Source organism: Maniola hyperantus, chromosome 9 (assembly GCF_902806685.2).
Source record: "Maniola hyperantus chromosome 9, iAphHyp1.2, whole genome shotgun sequence".
NCBI classification, from domain to species: Eukaryota; Metazoa; Arthropoda; class Insecta; order Lepidoptera; family Nymphalidae; genus Maniola; species Maniola hyperantus.
Genome location: NC_048544.1, coordinates 3813985 through 3837189, shown reverse-complemented (window position 1 = coordinate 3837189; position 23205 = coordinate 3813985). Strand labels below are relative to the sequence as shown.

Sequence of the window (23205 nt, the reverse complement as noted above, 5' to 3'; positions counted from 1 at the left end):
GGAATAAAATGTATAGAATTTTAATTCACGACCTGGAAGTTTGCTGTATTAGACACGTAGATCAAATAATAAAATATACCGGTAAAGAAGATGTAAAGAAAGAGTCTTATCAGTTACCTTCTCCACCACCTTCAGCCGAGACCGCAATCGCCAGCCCCATTGATAATAATAATCAGTCCTTATTTCCCGCGAACACTCAATGTACCGACGAGCTGGCGGTGGAAATAGAAACTGATAAAACTCAAGCAACAACGGCACCGGATGTCGAATGTGTGGCAGAGGGCGGTGATGGGGAAGAATGGGGCGATTGTGAGGACGGAGAGTGTGAGCGAGGGCTTGCGCAGTCGGAATCCGGGAGTGCGGCGGCAGCGTCGCAGGGTGGACCGTCACCCACGGTGGCTGACCCTGAGCAATCACCTCAACGTGAACTTAGCGCGAACGCGCCCGCGCCGTCACCCACACTCTCATGTCGAAGTAAGCGCAATAGAAAAAAAGTTGATTATAGAAAATATTTTTAGTGCGGTTTATTTTGTTATTGATACTTAGCGATGAATTATTTGGGTACCTACTGTGTTTTAGTTAAGATTATTATTGTTTGTCAGCAGGTTCCAAAAATTAAGTGTGGAGGAGTGATGTGTATTATACCTTTCATGTAGGTAGATCTCCAGTAATAAACGGACCGTCCGACCGAGCAGTTGTTTCATTGATCCATATCTATCAATTCTAAAACAGATTTTTATTTATTTTTATGCAATATAGTTTTTGAATTATCGTGCAAAATGTCGAAAAAATACGACTGTAGTACGGAACTCTCATTGCGCGAGCCTGACTCGCACTTGGCCGGTTTTTTTCATGGCGGCAATTTTGAAATTATTAGTATTTGTTATTGTAGCGGCAATAAAAATACACATTCTCTGATTTCGGGTATATACATATTATGGTTCACGAGATACAGCCCGCTGACAGACAGGCGGACGGATGGACGGACGGACTCGATTTTACAGATATTACCTACGTACTCTGTGCAGGAAGATAGAATAGGAATTAAAATTTTTACTTACCATGTAAACCATTAAGTGCCTTTTGTCCAAATCTCGTGTACATTTGCACCTTTTAGCTGCAAGAATGAAACCAGTATTACTTATTTTAGCGTTTAAACTACCGTGAGTGATTTCCATTATACATAATATCTGTCCCGGCTGTACTCACGTGTATAGTCGACGTTAGCCCGACTAGTTTCGAACCCATCCGGGGTCCTTTTTCAAGGGAGTCAGTACGCGCACGCGCCGCGGCTGTGACTGCGGGCGAACTGACTACCTTGAAAAAGGACCCCGGATGGGTTCGAAACTAGTCGGGCTAACGTCGACTACACACGTGAGTACAGCCGGGACAGATATTATTTATAACAGTATTACTTACTTTAATAGATAAAACAGGTACACACAATTAAATGAATTAAAAGTTGTTTAATCATATCCTTTATCCTTTACAGTCCTTAAAATAAGACTTTAAGAAAGTACAGACTTACGCGGCCGAAAGTAGTGTACATCGACCTTTAGAAGGAGATAGCAGATTTGTAGAGCGTTGTCCCTGTCGTTGAAACCGACAAAACGTCATAAAGGTACGAGTGACTGACAAGTGACAACGCTCTACGAATCCGAAATGTCATTGTAGTCATTCTAAAGGCCGATGTACATTACTTTCGGTCGCGTACTATAGGTAAGTAAATTTTTTAAAGGAGGAAAGTAGCATACACCTCTAAACTTTTCAGAGTTATGTGCGCTTTATTAAAGCAACAACTTTAAATCATCGATCGTAAGGAAACCTACCATGCTTGCGAGTTTTCCATAATGTTTTCAAAAGATTCTGCCTCTCTACTTGGTTAGTTTGGTGGACTATGTTCTAAACCCATCTTATTCTGAGAGGAAGCTCGCGCTTAGTACTGTGCCGGCAATGATAAAGTGAACAAAGCTAAACAAAGGTAGCTTAGCTTAGCTCGCGGTGTGGCCTGCACCTAATGAACTGAAGCTAACAAACTAATATAGGTAACTAGATAATGCCCGCGACTTTGTCCGCGTGGATTTGCTTTTTAAAAATCCCGTGGGAACTCTTTAATTTTCCGGAAATTAGCCTATGTCCTTCCCCGGGATGCAAGCTATCTCTGTACCAAATTTCATCAAAATCGGTTAAACGGATGGGCCGTGAAACGCTAGCAGACAGACAGACAGAAAGACAGACCGACACACTTTTGCATCTATAATATTAGTATGGAATATGGATGTATAGTATAGTATAGTTTGCGACAGGTTGAAATAGCAATCGAGGAGGGAACACCTTACACACCCGCACAGCTCCCACGCTTACCAGGTGCGGGATAACGCGGGCAACGTGCGGGTGTGCGGAGCGTCCCCTCGCCTTATTGCCCGCTTGCCATCTCGACCTGTCGCGTACTATACATAGACTGCTAAAATCATAACCCTACCTTTTGGCTTAGCCGTAGTCGGGTACAGTACGCGTACGGGTAGAAAGTAATGTACATCAGCCTTTAGAATGACATTTCGGCTTTGCAGAGCGTTGTCTCTGTCACTCATACCTATATGACGTTTTGTCGGTCTCAACAATCGAGACAGTGCTCCACGAATTTGATACCTCCTTCTTAAGGTCGATGTACATTACTTTCGGCCGCGTACTGTATAAAGAAAAATAATAATACTTACAAATAGAAACAATCCTTTATTACTGCATTCTTTGAAGTTACACCTCATCTTATAACCTAATTAATTAACCTATACACCTAATTATTCCTAGTACTGGCCATAAAAACTAATTTATAGTTAACTTTACATTCTATTTATCACTGCTATTTTTACTGTAACATTTATTACTATTTAAATATATTACTTGGTACTAAACTACATGTTTTTTTACTAATTTATGATTGCTTTTTGTTGATTTCATATCTTGTATCTGTAACAATAGAAGCATAATTTTAGTAACATTCACATTATGAAAAAGAAATAACCGGCCGAATTGAGAACCACCTCCTTTTTGGAAGTCGGTTAAAAATAGCTTATGCCTACGACTTTGTCGGCATGAACTACACAAATTGAAACCCCCTATTTTACCCTCTTAAGGGTTGAATTTTTAACAATCCTTTCTTAGCAGATGTCTAAATCATAATAGCTATCTGTAATGCATGCCAAATTTCAGCCCGATTCGTCCATTAGTTTGAGCTGGGTGATAGTAGTCAGTCAGTCAGCTTTCCTTTCTTTATATTTCACTAGGTATCTGGTATACTGTTTCACTGAGCCACCTTGTGAGGTAGGGATGCAGATGGCAGGTAGCAGGAATTGACGAGACAGTTGATGTAAAAATCAAGGAATTCAATGTGCTGTCACATTCTCCTTCAAACCGCATTCTACCCCACAAGTTGTATTCAGTTTCACTTTGCTTTTTGTACTAACTAATGCAACTCTAACTGTCTGTCATGCAAGTGGGCCGTAATTTGTAAAGATAGACTGCAGTTAAAAGGGATCAAAATATAATGTTAGATGGTTCATACAAAAGGTGGACTCATATTACAATATAATATGCACAGGCTAGGCTGATCTCTGAGAAGCATGAAACATCCCAGTCCAACATGAATTATCAGTTTAAACAAAATCAGACCATAGATCTTGACTGTACAACTCAGGGCATTAATCTGGGCACTACATGGTCTCATGTGGATTCTTCTAAAGATTTAAAATAATTAACATGCCTACTTACTTGAATTACAGACACAAGTAAGTGATATCAAATACATGGGACTACAATGCAACAAATAGATATATTATAAGTACAGTATAATAATTATTTCTGCCTTTCCAGCTTTCCAGTATAAACTTCAAAAACTTTTCTAAGTCGGTAGGTAAGTAGTTAAAAGAGTTAAGTGTTAGATGATCTATTGTTATTAGTGTAAGGTATTAGAACAGTTTCTATACTTATTTAATAATTTACATGGAAGGAAACATCAATGCCTAGGCAAGTAATTAAAAATAATTCAATGTTTAGTTTAAAATAAAAGGAAATGAGGAAATGCAGACCTGAATTTTGCATACGATTTCTTTTAGCAACTTCGTTTATAACTGTTATTCCCCACAATTTAAATATCACATTTAATTTGAGTCACAAAATAAAACACAACCATTGAAAAAACAGTCAAAACAAAACACAATCGGCCATATAAATTAAAATCGCGAACTGTCAAAGTCATGCTACTCCATTTTTTTAAGATGACCCAAAAAACCTTGAACGACACATGATAAGCACGAACTATTTAAATTAGCCGGCTTATATTTGCGGGTACAGATAATTTTAATGCCTATTAGAATTCCGCAAGCAAAATAAAAAACGGTTAATTATGAGATATTTTAGATGGAGAAGAGTTTTGTTTGAAAGTAGGCTTCGCGCGCGGTAGGGACCGCTACACGCTCGTAGCAGCCTTCTAACACTGCATAAGTAATGTGCAGTGCGATAGTAAAATATTGTGCCCGCTTACCGCGGCCGGTTTAGCCGCGAAGTACAATGCACCTACAATGCCATAATCATTACAGAGACAATTACGGATACAAAATGCGCTCCTGTTTAGAGGTCGATTTATCGCGTTCGTTTTGCTTTATAATGGCTTAACGCTATTGTCAACGTCTGAATAAAATTATCTAACGGGATTTATCTGGCACAAAGTACAAAATTATGAATCTGCATTCTCTAAATCTGTAGGTACCTATGTAATATGTGCATGCATAGTTACCTACTTAATTTATGACTGTTATGCGAAAAGGATCTCACCCACACAGGATTAGTTTTTGATATTCAATTTTTTTGAAAGTTAAATAAACTTCTAAAATAAACGTCTTTTCTTTCTAAAAGCTAACTCATTGTGGCATTGGATCTTTGTCGCGGCGTGGTCGTATTGACAGTTTATTTAACCACTATGCGTACCTACCGAGTTCCTTGTCCAGGGTTCTTTGTTTAGTCAGCTAAACATAAATCTCCGCCAATCTTTGCTTTGGGAATACTGAGCCTAACGGCGATTACGCACTGCACTTCCGTCATCCGTGAGAATACAAGTGATTATCTACGACATGTCACTCATAAGCTACCTACCATACAAAACAAAAAGGAACGTATTTTCACGGACTCGGATCGGATGAGTGCGTAACCACCGTAAGTCGTAATTATTGACTAAGTAGGTAGATATTCATATAAAATGATAGATCTACTGCAAATAAAAAATAAAAAAGACAGAAAAACGTTTATTTTGTAAATTGTCCCACACATCACATGTTATATTTACCTAAGAGTTGGTTATCCCGGCGCTTCCTCCCTTTGAGCATTAAAGCCAAAATGCCTCAAGCAGACGAAGCGCCAAAATAAACTGTCATGTGTGGCACACTCCGAAAAAAGGTCCCAGCTCTGCATAATTATGTTTGATGCATAAGAACATACCTATAGTGCTGATTTTCAGCAGGGAACCTGAACTGTACGTCTATGTGACCGTGGTATGTCTAGCTGCCTACTTTACCATCCTAAATGTACTCGTAGGTATAGGCACTTTCGTATTTACATTAGTGCTAACTGAGATGTCGGAACATACTGAGATGTGGTAAAACCGGGACATGGCCCGCGTAACGGGACCTGATGTCTGCATTAAATCAACCACGCACCGCCAGTGCATTTTAAGTCTAAAAGTTAGGCCACCGACCATGCTGTGTAGTAAAACTCCAAAGTTATGTTACTATTTACCTACTCAAGTAAATTATTTTTATACTTTCTACAATAGTTCTAGTAATAGTCTAATCTAGGTGTCCTCTTTGCACGAGTCGTCTTTAGTGTACTGGTATACATACACCTTAACTACCTGCTTTAGGTATAGGAACTTTTTCTGGAAACAAAAAATAATCTATCTATTGGTGTGAACTTGATTAAAATCTGTTCAATGTTTTATAACATAAGCGCAATGATTGTATCATAAGTGATTTCAAACAAACTGACGGGATGAGGTAGTTACCTACCTAGTTAAGGTTTTCATACGACCACTTTCTCATCGGACAGCTATGATTTCTAGTTTTAATAAAATACATTGCCTAAACTGTCCTGTGGAGAGTCGTATCTAACTCGACAGAAAAAACGAGCCGAGCCATACAGATGAATCGTGGGCCGTATGGTGTAGAATGTAGATTACGGGTTGTGCGAGGGTGACGATAACGTGGATTCCATAGAATTCCTTGATATTTATTCGACCGTCTCCCTACCGCAACCCGTGCCCTACCTCTAGAGCCGTCTCAGAGAATTGGCTTAGGCACCTATTATAGTCTATCGTGGGTTTAGTCAGTCGTCGAGCTCAAATGCGATGCAATACACTACAATACAGTTTAACTGCTCGAAAATACGACGAAACGCTTCGAGAAAAGGTACGTAGTGCCCCGTCCTTTAGTTTGGCTCGTCTTGGCGGGGGCACTGCCGTGCCCCCTGATATGTCTGCAACTTTATACTTATGAACCTGTCCCTAATTTCTTTGCCTAATTGCTATAATATGTATAATTATAAAATACTACTGCACTACATCATTGGGATTGTTCATAGGGATTTGTTTGAATAAAACATGTTTGTTGATTTATTCAGCTTTAGATTTTTATACCTATTACTTACAATTAATGTACTTAGTTATAACACTATGGAAATTAACTTAAATCAATTTATTCAACGACGGCCATTTTCCTTTTCTTTCTATAATATTCTATTCTTTCTTCTAAGCTAGCTGAAAATAAAATAAACATTAGGTCTTGAAATGATATGATCTAAGAAAGGAACCCTCTATAAAAATAATTCTTTTCCGAGCATTTTTTTGACAGTGCGTAATTTTTTAAGCGGTTTAACGGCTCTGGGACATTGCCTTTTAAATTTTATGTTGGGTGTTGTCAGTAATCACAGAATGAAGAAAAAGATATGATAGGAAACCAGCCGAGAAACAATGAAATACAACATTACGACATCGTTACACAGAAATAAATATTGAAAAATCAAGAAATAGGTGATGCTTACAACATGTTTCCCTCTTCAACAAAGGTGTATAGTTTCTTGGTTTGACTCCTTGTAACAAACAGTCTGCATGTGCCATCACTCTGTCTCTGTCTGATGCGTTTTCTAAGCCATCTCCTGTCTCTTTCTCTTTTGACAGGCTATCGAAAATTTCTTCTAGATTTGATAAACAATCTTTTATCATAGTGGTTCTGTAAAAGTATAAATAATTTGAACTATTTTATGCCCGCGATGCTTTTTGTTCTTTTCTTTGTCGGTATTCTTAGGGTTCCGTACTTGAAGGATGCCAACGGAACCCATTACTGTGACTAAGTTGTCCGTCCGTTCGTCCGTCCGTCTGTCTGTCAGCGAGCTGTATCTCGTAAACTGTAATGGGTAGAGAGTTGAAATATTCACAGAATGTGTATTTTTATTGTCGCTATAACAACAAATAATGAAAATATTAAAATGGCCGCCATAAAAATAAAATAAAGTGTTATTTCGTGTATGATGGTACGGAACCTTTCGTGTACGTGTCCGACTCACACTTAACCAATTTTTTTAAAGAATATTAGCCATGTTTATTCTGACTAATATTCCCCTTTCCCCTCGAACTAAGCGTAAATCTTGTGCTAGGAGTAGGTACGACAATAGTAAAACGGGTGGGGTTTGAACTGCCGACCTTTCGGATTTCAGTCCGCTCCTTTAACCGTTGAGCTATTGAGGCTCTAAAATTCTATGTATTGTGGTGTACAAATTATTTACACTTACTTAACACTATGTACCGTCCATTCGCTTTGTAGATGAACTATAACATTTCTCAATTCATCTTGATCGTATACCCACCTCTCTTCTATATCGTACGAGCAATGGAATAAGTTTAATGGCACGTCAAGTGCCATATTGTATTGCGGTTTTCTGAAATGTGAAAATAAAATGTCAAAAAATGTTTCGTTAGCAATATATCTTTTTTTTAAGATACAATTTAGCCCTTGACTGCAATCTCACCTGGTGGTAAGTGTGGTAGCCACAGCCGAAGCCTCCCACCAGACCAGACCAGAAATTTAGAAATTATAAAATTTCTTACCCCCGCCGGGAATCGAACCCGGGACCTCCCACTAATAAGACCACAGCGCTTTGCACTGCGCCAGGGAGGTCGTCGGGTCATCTAGCTGACCAGCCCCGGCTTCGCTCGGGTGGAATTCAGAAAATCAGCGTAGGGGTAGAATTTTCAAAAATCTTGAAATAGGTGGGTACCTACGTATTTTTTATTTTGTAAACGAAAGCCCAAATAATTTATAAATTTAATAATTTATAAATTAATAAATTTTCATGCAAATAAAAAAATAACTTGACGAAAATGACGAATTTTCATACTAAGATTTGGAACACCCCTTCAGCATCAGTTTTCAGCTCCAATTATAATATGGGTACCTTCAAGTCAAGAGTGAATATGTAAGCGCACTCCATCTTAGGCTGCATCATCACTTGCCACCAGGTCTGATTGCAGCCAAGCGCTGGTCTATAATATATAAAAAAAGTATATTGTCTTCACCTTGGGTTTGTCTGTACATCCAATAAGTCTGTGATAATGCTGGGTAACTCCCGCCCTTGTCCAACCAATAGCAACACTCCCATAATACATCTGATCTGATGCCATAAGAAAGCGTTTCCCTCTATCGTTAACGTGTACATCGATGTAGCTGAAAATATAATACAGTGATCGAAAAACAAGTAGTCCAATCCAAGTTACAATATGGCGCTTTCGGTTTAAACCAGTAGGGCGATTATCTAAAACCTGCATCAATCATTATTACAATCTCAATTGTTCTGATTGGCTGAATTTGTACCATTCTTGTTGCAACAATGCATTGTAGCCAATAGTGAGCGAGCATTAACCAATCAGAGATGATTGCGATCGTGACATTGTAGCTGTCAAACAACCGCGGTAGGGCCACTGAATCGACGATATGTCAAATATTAGGCTATGGTGACGTAAAAGCAGAGAATAATAGGCACAGACATGTCCATTGTCCAGATGGCCCCCTCAGTCCCTCTCGCTCAAGCAGAGGTACTTGCTTGTGAAATGTTATTCCGTCTATTTTATTGTAGCCTAGTATACTGCAACCCACCATTGCATAATAACTTCAAAAACAAAAAACTCTTGCAGGTATTCCACACGCCACGGTCTTGCGCTGCCTGAATCCAGCGGCACCACCTAGTGGGGGCCTATTTATAACATGGATAGTAACTTACCACTATTACAATCATTTTGATCTAAGGCCTCGATATCCGCCTTCAATATTTCCCTACGGAACTCCGTGACGTTGTTCCCGACGTCCATTTTACAAAGATGGCGGAAGTCATGCGAACCAATCAGGTGACGGCACGCGTCGCGCATCGCGTTTATATCGAGGGAAGATTTTGGAAAATAATATTTGTATTGACGTTTTTTGCAATCGAATCTGTAATAAACGTTACAATTTACAAGCTTTTACCAGCGATTTATTTGGATATTTTAGGTGCATTTATACTCAACCGCACGCGTCTTCAATTCGATGGCTGTCATTTTGTGTCTATATAGTAGGACTGCAAGCAGGCTGCAAAATTGCAGTTGAAAAGCAAATTTTACAAGCTTATTCCCACGACTTCGTCTCCGTGGACTACACAAATTTCGAATCCCTATTTTACCGCATTAGAGGTTGAATTTTCAAAAATCCTTTCTTAGCGAATTTCTACGTCATAACAACTATCTGCATGCCAAATTTCAGCCCGATCCGTACAGTAGTTTGAGCTGTGCGTTGATAGATCAGTCAGTCAGCTTTTCCTTTTATATAATACAGATTGCAGACTGCAGTTGGCACAACTGCATCGCAACTGCCGATCGCGTACGCTGTCCACGTGCAGTTCACACTTAATGCCTAGAACTACACGCCGATTGCACGCAGACTGCGCGGTCGGTCGACGATCACGAGTTGCGATGCAGTTGTGTCAACTGCATCGTAACTGCATTTTTGCAGTCTAAATAAAGTCCGTCTGTATAGACCCTCTGAGTCGGCCAATTACGGCAGCCTCAGTACGAAACTACGAACAGACATAAAGTAAGTGGCCCCTATTTTCGAATGACAAATTGATCTACTATACTTTATCGTTCACTGTTTGTTACCTAGCACTGAATTCCGGTTTTTCATCAGGTATCGGCATCCAGGCGACCGCTCGGATCTCTTTAGGCAGGAGTCTGTTCAAGATCTTACAATACGGCATCTCTGACGATATAGAACTCGGAAGATTCTGCTCAGATGGAACGTGTTTGCTGCGTAGTGTTATTGATATTACCTGGAAGGCACAGAAAGAACCATAATGTAAAGACTTGGCACCTAGGATTTGAATAATCTATTTTGTTTTGTATGATTCTATTGGCGGTTCTGGGAAATAAAATAAATAAATAAACCAAATAAAATTAAAAGGCAAAAAAATTCGGCACGCGGAAAGCCTCTTGCGGAATTCAACCGAAAATTTCTAGCGGAAATTTTGCTTCGGTTCTATGACGTTGGTAATGGAAAGCAGTTGCATTTAGTAAATTTCGCCGAGTACCAATCTGAGGCCCTACTGCCACCGCTTAAAGTAGGGAAATTTTAATATTGTTTTAACATTTTCAAATGTCATTAAAATATTAAAATATTATCCTTTAAGCAGTGGTAGTAGGGCCTCAATCTGTCCATTATAATCGAAATACGAACCTGTCCAAAAGCACTGACTCCTTTATCAGTCCTGCCACATCTATGATACTGAGACTTCTCCCTACTCTCTATCAAACACGACTTCTTTAGTGCATGAAAGAGATGGTGCTCTATAGTCTGTGTAGAGTCCTCCTGGACTGCCAGACCTTGGTAGTTCCAGCCAAAGTACAAGATGCGCAGGAGTAGCCGACGGTAGTGACATCTAGTGAAAACAATGAGCTTATTTGATACAGTGATTTGTTAGTTAAACCCCCGCGCGCGACGGCGACTCTATCGCCCGCAGCGCGGGGAACACAACCAGCCACGAGGCCCCAAGCCAAGATGGCGGGCCCTAGCCGGTGAAATTCCGGCTAGAAGACCAACACCGGGGTAATTGAATACCCCGCGCCTTGCCCGGGTAAGGAGGCTACGCCTCGAGGCCCGTACCCCCGCTTGGCCTTCGGCCAACCGGAGAAGACCCTGTCGTCGTTAGTTAAACACCACAGCAATGATCTCTATGTAGTACTATGAACTAACAGAGGTCAGTCTGAAAAAAAAAAAATCGGGCTGCAAATTGATTTTGCTTAAAAGTTGATTTCAAGAGTCACACAACACAAATTTTGTTTTAAACAACTTGATTTTGCTTAAAAGTTGATTTCCAGAGTCATACAACACAATTTTTGTTTAAAACAACGTTTTAAATTTTAAAACAAAAATTGTGTTGTATGACTCTGGAAATCAACTTTTAAGCAAAATCAAGTTGCAGCATTCATTTAAAATTTAAATAGTCATTTTATAGGAACTAAATACTAATTTAGTTTCTATTTTATAGGAACTAAATACTAATTTAGTTCCTATAAAAGTAGTTTGTTTAGTAAAACTCTATACTTTGCTTTGCTCATCCACCCATTTCCCACCTCATTTTTAAGGTTGTCAGTCCAGTGGGCTGAGGGTTGTCAGACACTGACTTGAAGTATACAGTTTCCACTACACAACATGTCTCTACCCAACCACCATTGGTTCTGCAACAGGCATAGCCTGCTGACTATGACTTCAACTTTAGATAAATATAACCTGTGTGCATTAACATGGTACCTGGCTCGAAAACAACCCCATCTTGTTTTCTCTATCTTTGTGCCTGATCCAGATCTGTTCAGCCGTTTTGTGGTGTGATTGAGTAACAAACATCCATCCATCCAAATAATAATAAAATAAAATACCTTTTTTTTTGCACTCATTTCTTTAAACGTCATTCATTCGAGCCAGGTGCCATGTTAATTTGTACGGGTTATAATGAGATACTTACTTACTGAAGTCAAACTTTCTTTTGCCAGCACCTGTTTGAATATCACTATTATTTTCTAAATTCTTGCTAATTATGTTTTTTAACTGTTCATTGTGTGCTTCTAATTGTATTAACTTGTCAACTAGGTCCTGTTAAACAAAAAAGTGTTAAGTATTTTATTAAGCACAATATTCATACATATTTAAAATCTGTTTTTTCCGCGCTGGACAGCCAGGCTGATCCGTTGCGCAAAAAATGAGCCAGCCTTTTTGTCACCAGATGAGGCTATTAATCGCGGTGAAATGTCTCGTAAATTTTTTTTAGCACTAAGACTCCATGGTATTACATGGCATACCATTCCACGCGGTCATGATTTATATAGTAATTAGATAAGGCTAGCTTTAAGTTTTATTGTACCTAATATTTTCATTTAAAAAAAAAGATCTTTACCCTGAAAAAAAAAACTGTTTTTTATTTTCTAGGGATAGTCCTAGTCTAATTTAGTTTGAACTATGTTGACATAATTCCACTGCAACATAAGATCTATTGTGACTTCCTTAGTTCATAGGTCGTCCAAGAAGCCTACTAATTTCCTGGCTATGGCTCAAGGTGCGAGTTTCATGAAATCACATAATTTAGTGGTCTCCCAGCGTCTTGTGTATTAAATACAATTTATTATTATACCTATAAATAAGTACTAAGAACATGCTGAATGTTAAAGGTAAACAACACAGTAGGTAAAAATTATTTAAAACATTGGTACTAAGTATCTCTTTTAAATTAATGGTTTTAGTGTACCTTATAACGAATAAAGTATCTAGTAAATACATTGATATAGGTTGTTAAGTCTATCTAAAAATTGTAGGTATTTACGTTTTTGTCCATATTTAACAAGTCTTCCCTTTTTAGACCTTTTATTTTCTTCTGTTTAGGTGGCACTTTTTCCATTTTTTCTATTCTTATTTAATTAAAACTGGGGTATTTATTTTTGTAAACATTTGTTTACATTCAGATTTCAGTCTGACATTTGTGATTTGGCACAGTGTTTCCACGTACAATTTTGGTTTTACCCTTGTTTCTGTAGGAATTCACGCTAAATTACCCTAAAAAAAATTGAATTTTTTTGTTAGTTTAGTTTATCCATAACAATTATTTCACGTCAAATGAGTATTATTTAACAACATCATTTCATTTTTTATTATTTCACGATCCCGAAGTTTTGCGCAGTAGGAGGTTATAATTTTCAGAAAATTTATCAATTTCTCAATCTCATGCGAATCATGAATATCCAGCTATAAAATACGCATGATTTCTGAAAAAAAGTTTCATTCTGATTTCTGCCCTTCCTTATCTACTTAGTAGCCTTTTGATAAATGTAAAAATACATTGAGTATAAATAATAAAATTACAACCTGAAGTTCGATTTTAACCAAAATTACCCGAAATCAAAGTCAATATTTAAAAAACACCCTATATCCTAGGGACCTAATACTGGTCGTTTCGCTCGAAAATAGGGTGTAATCCTAAATGTGGAAACACTGATTTGCCAACTAATTGACAGAACCAAAGAAGTGTCAACTTTAGAAGTGACAACTTTGACATTGGCAATAATAATTATTGTTAGTTGTTTTAAAAGGAGGCTGTAGATACCAGGTGAAATGTATGTTAAAACTCGGTCATTCAACGGATGGAACTGGGTTCTGGGACTCTATGTCTGACGGCATTATTATCCTGAGAAAAACGCTTCCATAATTTATAAAATAGTAGGCAAGAACCCGCCCCGCACAAGCGGGGCGGATCTCCTCCCGGAATGAGAAGAACCACCATGTCCACCACGCTGGCCAAGAGCAGATCAGACTGCAGTAAAACAAATAGGTACTTTAAGAACATTATGGAGAACTCTCAGGCATACAAGTTTTCCTCACTGTGTCGCCCTTTTCATTAACTGTAAGTAATTATTCTCAATTGCTTAAAACGCATATTACTCAAAAATTAAGAGGCGCAGGCCTGTGATTGAATCCCAGAACCCTAAAGAGAAGACCGAAGTCTTAAATACCAGGCTAAGAGATACTTGGATATCTAAGCCCTTTTCATGACCGCTAGTGGGTCAAAGAAGTGTTTGAATTAACGATGACCCTATACAAAATGCATGGCCAATACGCGTCACTCCCGTACCACCCCGTACTATTAGTAGGTAGGTATTTTTAATAATAAATAGGCTATAGGCTATAGCCGATTCGGCTTGTGTTTGTGACGTCATCGTCTATGTGACGTCAGGCTGCATCACGAATTTCGTTATATGTCACAAGGTGCTTTCGTATTTATAGAGCGTGTTAAAAATAGGTGTCCAAATATAGTACCAATCTTTATACTCAACCGCCCTATATGCTTATTGGTTGATACTTCATAGCATTGAATACGTATTCAACAAATTTTTTCTCATAATCTCAATCATTTGCCGAATCCCGATAGTGGACCCGAACCTAATATTAGCGATGCATGTGTGCTAAGTAGTGAGCTGGCAATGGGTTGATCATGATGATGATTGTTAGTACCAAGTCTTTTTCATTAAACTTCAGTCAAAAATAAACAGATATTGTAGGTAGGTAGGTAAAATAAAACTGTTAAATTGAAAAGTTTTTAATAAATAGCTAATAAATCAATATAATATTTTCAGCAGCAATAAATTATTAAAACATACCTACCATGGGAAAATACATCACACATAATGGTATTCTTGTATCGTGTCACCGAATTACATGCTGCCGTTTGTTAGTGGTGTAACGACCGCTATCGATATAATACCATTTCTATTTTTGTTGAATAACGTCCGAAACTAATATTAATCAATCAATCCGTAAGTCGATAGCGACGTAGTTAGCAGTCAAAATATAACCGCAGTCTTACATACCTATACAGAATGGAACGCTAGCAAAAACTTACCGTTATTGTTATATTACCACCTAAACACAATTCAATAACAATAACTATTTGTCTCATTTTGTAGTGATTTAGTATCCTTCAAACTCGCAATGTATAGCGCGCAAAACTCGGGTCAATGCCTCGCCTATGACGCGGCATTGACTCTAAGGGTGAGATCTATAGAGCGCACTTTGACTTTGCTTAGACTTAAAAAGAGACAGAGCTATATCTCTCACATAAATCTGTCTCGTTTTAACTCAATCTTAAGTCTGAGCTAAGTCAAAGTGCGCTCTATAGATTTCAGCCTAAGTGCCCTACTTATGCAACGATCGTTGACATCTAGCGTCAGTCAGATGTTTTATTTGCAATATATCGTAAAATTGTACAAAATATAGCATTTTTTATACATTTTTTTCGCGTTTTTTTTTTGTAGTATCATATCAGTAATCATCAGTCCTATCACCTGTCTTTTGCTAGCGTTCTGGTTACACCCAGTATACATACCTACATACAAATTAAACAAGACCTTCTTTGTTAAAGTCAGTAAAAAAGGCCGTACAAGTTTTGACTAATATAAAACCCGCCAAGTGCGAGTCAGACTCCTGCACCAAGCGAGGGTTCTGCAGTACAGTCGTATTTTTTCGACATTTTGCACGATAAATCAAAAACTTTTATGCGTAAAAATAAATAAAATCTGTTTTAGAATCTACAGTCAAAGCCCTTTAAAATGATACCCCACTTGGTTTAATAATCTTATTTTGAAGGTTGAAAATACTAATTATTTGTTCATTAACACATTTTAATTATTTTTGTGATGTGACAATGATTTTATTCCTTTATTTGTGCTATAAGATCAACCCATCTGCATAATTTCACGATTCTAGATCAACGGAAAGTCTATAGGTTTTCTTGACAGATATGACAGACGGACGGACAGACAGACAGGCAGACAGGGAAGTGATCCTATAAGGATTCCTTTTTTCTTTTGAGGTACGAAACCCTACAAACTTTGCCTAAGTAACTTATCGATACCTAAATATAATGTGATTGTTCTTAATTTTTTTATGACTGTAATGTTGTATGTTATTAAACTACTTGTAATTAATATCCAATCAACATAATATTATTACAAACCATACACAAATAAAAAGGAAGGACATGCAGCCCGTGAATTTATGAAACAATAATGCAATTTGTTCCACTGGACATTTTTATTCTTTAGAAACTAAGTAGGTAGGTACCTACTTAACTACCTGTCGAAACTTCTTTCATCAATCGTCGCATTTAAAATAGAAATGGGTTACGACGAACGAGTTACTACGAATTTAGCACACGTGCTGAAGTGGAATCTTACGGAAGCCAAATACTTATATCGAGATAATATATTTTATATTAATATCTATGGAATCAATATTATGGAGATTATAAGATCAATATTATAGAAAAGATAATAAAACTAGGTGACCGACTTCACTCAGGCAAAATTTGACTCAGGCGTTCATATTACGCGGTTAATTTAGTTTATCGTTTTATTTAATTATTTACACATATTTTTATTAAGTAGCTTACCAATGAAAATTGAAAAAATTAACTTATTATTACCTAATAAAAAATACTAGTAAAGTCAGCCAATAGATACTGTACATTATCACTTACTACACAAATGTCGAAATAGCGAATTTACAGGCACATAAAAGAGACGTAATGCTAAAAACTAAAAAAGTGCCTAATATAATTTCTCTGTATAGGTGCATCGATATTTTTAGAACCGTTACCATCACTAACATGTCAATCAGCGGCCATCTTGGATAGTTTATTTGAAAAACGAATGCCGGCGGAAACGCGCGTAATTATTGCGCGGGAAATATTCGTTCAGGAACAATTATTATTATTTACAACCTGTAATTCAGTACCTACTGATCATCGAACCAAAGGAGGTTTTTGTTTAAAGTGACTGTGGTGCTTACTTAATTGTTTACAGAAATGGCTGCTGATTTATAGGTAAGTTTGTGAGTTACGTTAAAACTGCATTTGTTTAGGTTTTCAAAGCGCGACTGGCGTTTATTTACGGAGAAAGTGACTAACGTGGTAACAATTTTCAATGCCTAAAGAGAAAAGTCTAGCATATTTTTGTTTGATTTTAGATTTGGTAACAATATTGTTGTAGATATTGCACTAAAAGTAGGTACTTTACGTATCTAAGAAGCTGCATTCGTCCGTATATAATGCAGCCTGTCTTGTGTTACATATTTCACAGCAAAGATATTAAAAACTACAGATTACAGACAAGCTTTCTAAATCTATAAAAATGTGTCATAAAAACATGTTCAGAGGAGTAAATTGAAATAAACTAATAACATCTTGGTAGTGTAGGTACTGCTGGAGCAAGACCGGAACAGTCATGATTTATGATTTTTTTCCACACTTACCTACCTAATATTTTTAATCAAGTAGGTACATTTCAGTTATAAATTATAATTCATACTAATGTTTTAAATGGGAAAGTGTATCTGGCTGTCTGTCTGTTAGCTTCTCGCGACCCATCTGTTAAATTATTTTTGACGGACCATCGGACACACAGAGCTTGCATCCCAGGAGAGACTTTTTGTCCTGAAAAATCAAAGAGTTTCCACGGGATTCTTCAAGAACCTAAATCCATGTGGACGAAGTCGTGAGCCTCATCTATTTTGTATAATATAGAGGTAGCTTGCATCTTGGGGATGGCTCATCAAGCCATCGCCGGCACACTACTGAGCACGGGTCTACTCACAGTAAGAAAATGGTTTGGCCATAGTCCACCACGCAAGTTATTCAATTTTTTAAACGCACATAACTCCGAAAAATTAGAGGTGCGTGCCCGGGATCGAACCCCTGACCTCCCGAATAGGAGGCGGACGTCCTAACCACTAGGCTATCATGGTTTTCGTGATAGGCTACTTTTTATCCCGGAAAATCAAGAGAGAAAATTGATGAAGAAGATAACAATTTTTTTATTAGAATCAAATAATTTGATGGCCCTTTTAAATAAGTAACTAGCGACCCGCCCCGGATTCGCACGGTAGCTTATAACAATTTTCATAGGGATTTCCAATTTTTTGAAATAAAATATAGCCTATGTCAATCGGGAATAATGTACCTAGCTTTCGACTGGTGAAAAAAATTTTAAAATCGGTAAATCGTTCCAGAGATTACCCCCTACACACAAACTTACAATTTTTAATAATCTTAGTATAGATAGGTGTTTGTAGAAGAGTCCTCACTAAAAAAAGTTATCTAACGACGAAGTTAATGGCGCCTTATAAAAAACCTATCCAAGAAATACGGATAATATATTAAAAGTAGTTTAAACTAAATATGTACAATAGATATTCACTTACATAAAACAAAATTCCCACGCCGTTACGTATATAATTAATCATAATCACTATTCACTACTCCATACATACCAATATTATAAATGTGAAAGTGTGTCTGTCTGCTAGCTTTTCACGGTCCACCCGTTCAACCGATTTTGATGAAATTTGGTGCAAAGATAGCTTGCATCCCGGGGAAGGACATAGGCTATTTTTTATCCCGGGAAATCAAAGACCCAGAAGAAAAAGAGAAGTACCCACGGGATTTTAAAAACCTAAATCCACGCGAACGAAGTCGCGGGCATCAGCTAGTTTTCTATAAACTGGTTAAGTAGGTAATTGTTTATTAAGGCAACTACCAGTTTTCACGCCAATGCATTATGTATTATTATTATAAATGCAAAACTGTGCCTGTCTGTCCTTTTGTCTGTTACCTGTTGTTACCTCTTCTGTCTCTTACCTATTATACCTAAGTAAATCACTTCTTATTTTATGAAGTTACGAAGAATTAAGTCTTTTAGTAACAAAGTTTACACGCAAATAGAAAAAAAACCTGCCAAGTGAGAGTCAGGCTCGCGCAAGGAGGGTTCCGCACTACAGTCATATTTTTTTACCATTTTGCACGATAACTCAAAAACTATGATGTATAAAAATAAATAAAAACCTGTTTTAGAATGTACAGGTGAAGACCTTTCATATGGTACCCCACTTGATATAGTTATCTTACTTCAAAAACTGAAAATACTAATTATTAGTTCATGACCCCAATTTAATTTTGTTTTGTGTGATGTAACCTCAAATTCACGGTTTTTAGATGTTTTTCCGAACGTCTGCCAAGACCTACCTACCTGCCAAATTTCATGATTCTAGGTCAACAGAAAGTACCCTGTAGGTTTTTTGACAGACCGACAGTCAGACAGACAACAAAGTGATCCTATAATGGTTCCGTTTTTCCTTTTGAGGTACGGAACCCTAAAAAATCAAGGAGCTCTAATTCGTGTATGTAGGTAAGTGTGTTAACGAGTTTAATAACCTTTTTTCCGTAATATTGCTGAAAAATAATTCGCCCTTAGAAACCGATACGGGCTAAGTACTTAAACACCGGTATGCGTGTCGGACTTCTGTAGGGTACCGTACCATCGTGAAAGATATAACACTGTGTATTTTTAGGGTTCCGTACCTCAAAAGGAAAATGGAACCCTTACAGAATCACTTTGTTGTCTGTCTATCCGTCTATCCGTCGTGTTTATCAAGAAAACCTACTTTCCGTATTTCCCGTTGACCTACAATCATGAAATTTGGTAGGTATAGGTAGGTCTTATAATAGCATAAGTAAAAGAATAAATCCGAAAAAATTGTGGTTACGTCACAGACAAAAAATTTAAATGTATTTTAACTATACCATCATATGGAAGCGCTTTATACTTGTACATTCTAAAACAGATTTTTGTTTATTTTTATGAATAATTGTTTTTTATTTATCGTGCAAAATGTCTAAAAAATACGACTGTATACTTATTGTACCGAACCCTCGGTGAGTGAGTCTGACTCGCACTTGGGCGGTCTTCACTAAGTATACTTACTTATTGTTTTAGGGCATAGATATCATAGTAGAGAGATAAATTGATTTGTGGCTTAGTTTTGGATCAATAACAACAAAATAAGTATAATCACTACCCAGTACCTACCCATATTATAAATGCGAAGTTTGTTTGTTGGTCAATTGTTTTGTTGGTTGGTCATTCAATCACGTTGCAACAGAGCAACGGGTCAACGTGATTTTTTGTATGGTATAGTTAAAGACCTGGACAGTGACATAGGCTGCGTGTTATCCCGGAAAATCAAACAGTTCCCACGTGATTTAAAAACCTAAATACACGCGAACAAAGTCGCGGGTATCAGCTAGTAGAATAACAGGTGCACGGAGGAGAAATGTTATGTTTGTATGGAGAAGCGCGTAAGAACTGCAACCTAAAGGATGATTTATACTAGACCGTGCCGGGCCCGAGGCTGCCACGTTCGAGGGACGTTCAACGCACAGACGTGCACGGATTGCAATTTTATATGAAGAACGGACGAGGCTCCAAGGACTCGGACACTGCTCTGTCTGATGCGACTCCATACAAATTGCCAATCTGTGTCTCAGACGTGACACGGCCCGGGCCTGGCACGATCTAACGTCATCCGAGCCTCGTCGATGTTACGTTTCTGCATACAAAATTGCAATCCGTGAATCGTCCGGGCGTCGGACTTGCATCGGACGTGGCACAGCTCGGGTCCGGCACGGTCTAGCATAAATCGACGATATGTAACCAACGTAGCAAATGGACAGGTGTTGATGCATGTGTCTAAAAGACTATTCGCACTTTACATATCCATTACCCAGGCTATGAGTTGTTTTGATACATGCGAATGGTTTCCTGGAATCTAGCATATCTGGCGTTCTAAATTCAGATGTTCCAATATACGTATAATAATATGCGAATTGTGAAGTGGTACCTAGGTACTTTGGTACTGTAAGAAAACATGCAAAATCTGGAACCAAATTCCTTCTGCAGTGTTTTCAATGTCTCCAAACTGAGAAGTGATAATGTGCTTGGTATATCTTTCATCATTTCAATAAATTAAAAAAACCGGCCAACTGCGAGTCAGACCTGCGCACCGAGGGTTCCGTACTACAGTCGTATTTTGTTGACATTTTGCACGATAAATCAAAAACTGTTATGCAGAAAAATAAATAAAAATTTGTTTTAGAATGTACAGGTAAAGCCCTTTCATATGATACCCAACTTGGTACATATAGTAGTCTTACTTTACAAATTGAAAATACTAATTATTTGTTCATGAACACATTTTAATTTTTTTTTGATGATGTAACCACTTCACGGTTTTTAGATTTTTCCCTTTACGTGTGCTAAATACCTGCTAAATTTCATAATTCTAGGTCAACGGGAAGTATACCCCATAGGTTTCTAAACCGACAGACAGACAGACAACGAAGTGATCTTATAAGGGTTCCTTTTTTCCTTTTGAGGTACGGAACCCTAAAAACTGACTGTCGTTATCTAAATTCTAGAAATTAAAACCAAAACAAACGTTCAATACATTTATTGGCAACCAGCAGGTACGGGGCCGCGATTTCGCGTAGATTTAGTTTACAGCCCCCAGACAGATAGACGGATGGACGGACGGACGGACGCGACGGACGGCTTAGTAATAGGGTCCCGTTGGCACCCTTCGTGCATGGAACCCTAAAAAAATCAAAGTTGGGGAAATAATTATATGACTGAAAATACTGAAATCAGTTGCAATAAATCAGGCATTTTAATCGTTATCAGGCATCAGTAGTTTAGTTAAATGTTTTAATTTCAACAGCTATAAACATAGAGTTGGAATTCCATTCTGCGCTGTGGTAAAGTTAAACAAAAAGTGTTTTACAATCAGTCTTTATACTGTCCATGAAACAATGGGATGGTTTTATTCGTTTCTTTGAAGAATAAAAAACTTATGTAGTACAGTACCTACGCAGCAGAAAATAATGTACCTACATCGGCCTTTACAATGACATTTCGGCTTTGTAGAGCGTTGTCTCTGTCATTCATACCTTATGACGTTTTGTCGGTCTAACAAGAAGTAAATGTTAAATTGGAAATCCATGAAATGCAACTACAGTTACATATATAGTACGTGACAGGTTAAGATGGCAATCGGGGTATAAAGCGGGGTGGCGTCCGCACTGTAGCACATCACAATATCATTCCGCACCGGGTTAGCGCGGGGACTGTGCGGGTGTGCGGGGTGTCCCTACCCCGATTGCCATTATATTTCCACAAAACAAGGCATGCATTTGTAACTATGAAAAGGCATGGCTGTCTGTAACTAATCTCATTAACTGAAAACTGTAATTAGCAGATAATATGCAGCACATGCTTAGAATTCAGCATGGATGCGAAATGTATAGGGTAACCATCGAATCGTTTCATCATGATCAAGATCCGCCGGTTCACTTTATAGAAGGGTTTGCAATTTCGTGTGGGTGAAGCCTCGACGTTTTGATACTTAGTTTCCTAACTGTCGATTAGTCCCTTTCTACTTTAATTGATAGCAGCTATTCTACTCTATCGGAGCTAATGTAACCTCGCGTGACCGATACGCAGTAAAACTTAAATTAAGAGTAGCTGTAAGGCTGTAATGTATGCTTCCGATTGGTTTGCTGCGATCGACTCTCGTGTTACGGTTAATAATTAATATTGATTATAAGGAAGCTAATTAGTGTGGAACCAGTGCCAGCTTTAGCGTGCCTATAGTGCAGAGTGTACGTACAAGTACAGCGCACACGAGTGCAGGGTCTTAGGTCCGATTTCCGGATTATTCTGGATTATTCCGGATTATTAAAAGATGACGTGATATTGTCTTCTCGTCATCTATATTAAGAGTCTGATTGGTCGACTGAACAAATTTCCTCTCCCGGGTCTTTGAGGCGCGAGCACCGCCGCTTGCGACGACCGACACGACCGCCACGCCTCCAAAGAGCATGCGTGGCGACGACACGACGCGCCGCCACGCCGCGCCGCGCGCCGCCGCGGCCGGCCGCGCCGGGCAGCTGGGAGCAAGGCGCGCTACGAGGGGCTCCTTTAAATGGTTATTGGCGTCACTGCTTCATTAACATTGCAACTTCTGGGGCCCGTAATTGATGTGACGCGTTTGTGTTAAAACAAGAAATTTTAGTTTATTTTCTAACGTTGCTGACAAAGCCACCCCTTTAGTGGTTATCCCTCAAAATATTATACTTAGGGATGTCCTTTCCCTAAGTAGGTACTTAGTTATACAAAATTGTCTTTCACAATCATATCCCTCACACCGC

At 38.2% G+C, this 23205-nt stretch overlaps 3 protein-coding genes across 5 annotated transcripts in view; 1 reads left to right on the top strand and 2 right to left on the bottom strand.

Annotated features, from left to right (window-relative positions):
* The window catches only part of LOC117985098 (Krueppel-like factor 3), a 54061-nt gene extending 49559 nt beyond the window's left edge, over nt 1-4502 (bottom strand). Inside the window, exons 1-3 of the mRNA XM_034971775.2 lie at nt 4086-4502; nt 2718-2967; nt 1062-1117 (exon numbers count right to left, since the gene is read on the bottom strand). Coding sequence (XP_034827666.1) covers nt 1062-1073 — 12 coding nt within the window. The 5' untranslated portion in view covers nt 1074-1117; nt 2718-2967; nt 4086-4502. The remainder of the gene's footprint in view (nt 1-1061; nt 1118-2717; nt 2968-4085) is intronic.
* A 2141-nt stretch (nt 4503-6643) lies between these two features.
* The window catches only part of LOC117985190 (tRNA pseudouridine(38/39) synthase), a 38806-nt gene continuing 22244 nt past the window's right edge, over nt 6644-23205 (bottom strand). Inside the window, exons 2-10 of one of the 2 annotated variants that reach the window (XM_069500724.1) lie at nt 12940-13039; nt 12088-12215; nt 10803-11004; nt 10229-10398; nt 9319-9527; nt 8618-8765; nt 7834-7980; nt 7087-7274; nt 6644-6802 (exon numbers count right to left, since the gene is read on the bottom strand). In XM_069500724.1, coding sequence (XP_069356825.1) covers nt 6741-6802; nt 7087-7274; nt 7834-7980; nt 8618-8765; nt 9319-9527; nt 10229-10398; nt 10803-11004; nt 12088-12215; nt 12940-13014 — 1329 coding nt within the window. In that variant the 5' untranslated portion in view covers nt 13015-13039 and the 3' untranslated portion in view covers nt 6644-6740. Of the gene's footprint in view, nt 6803-7086; nt 7275-7833; nt 7981-8617; nt 8766-9318; nt 9528-10228; nt 10399-10802; nt 11005-12087; nt 12216-12939; nt 13096-23205 lie in introns of those variants that run through there. The other variant, XM_034971884.2, reaches the window with a different exon arrangement.
* Nucleotides 16816-23205, top strand: part of LOC117985097 (anoctamin-4) — a 30674-nt gene continuing 24284 nt past the window's right edge. For both annotated transcript variants that reach the window (XM_069500700.1, XM_034971774.2), the window contains exon 1: nt 16816-16989. The gene's annotated coding sequence lies outside the window, so the exon portion shown is untranslated. The remainder of the gene's footprint in view (nt 16990-23205) is intronic.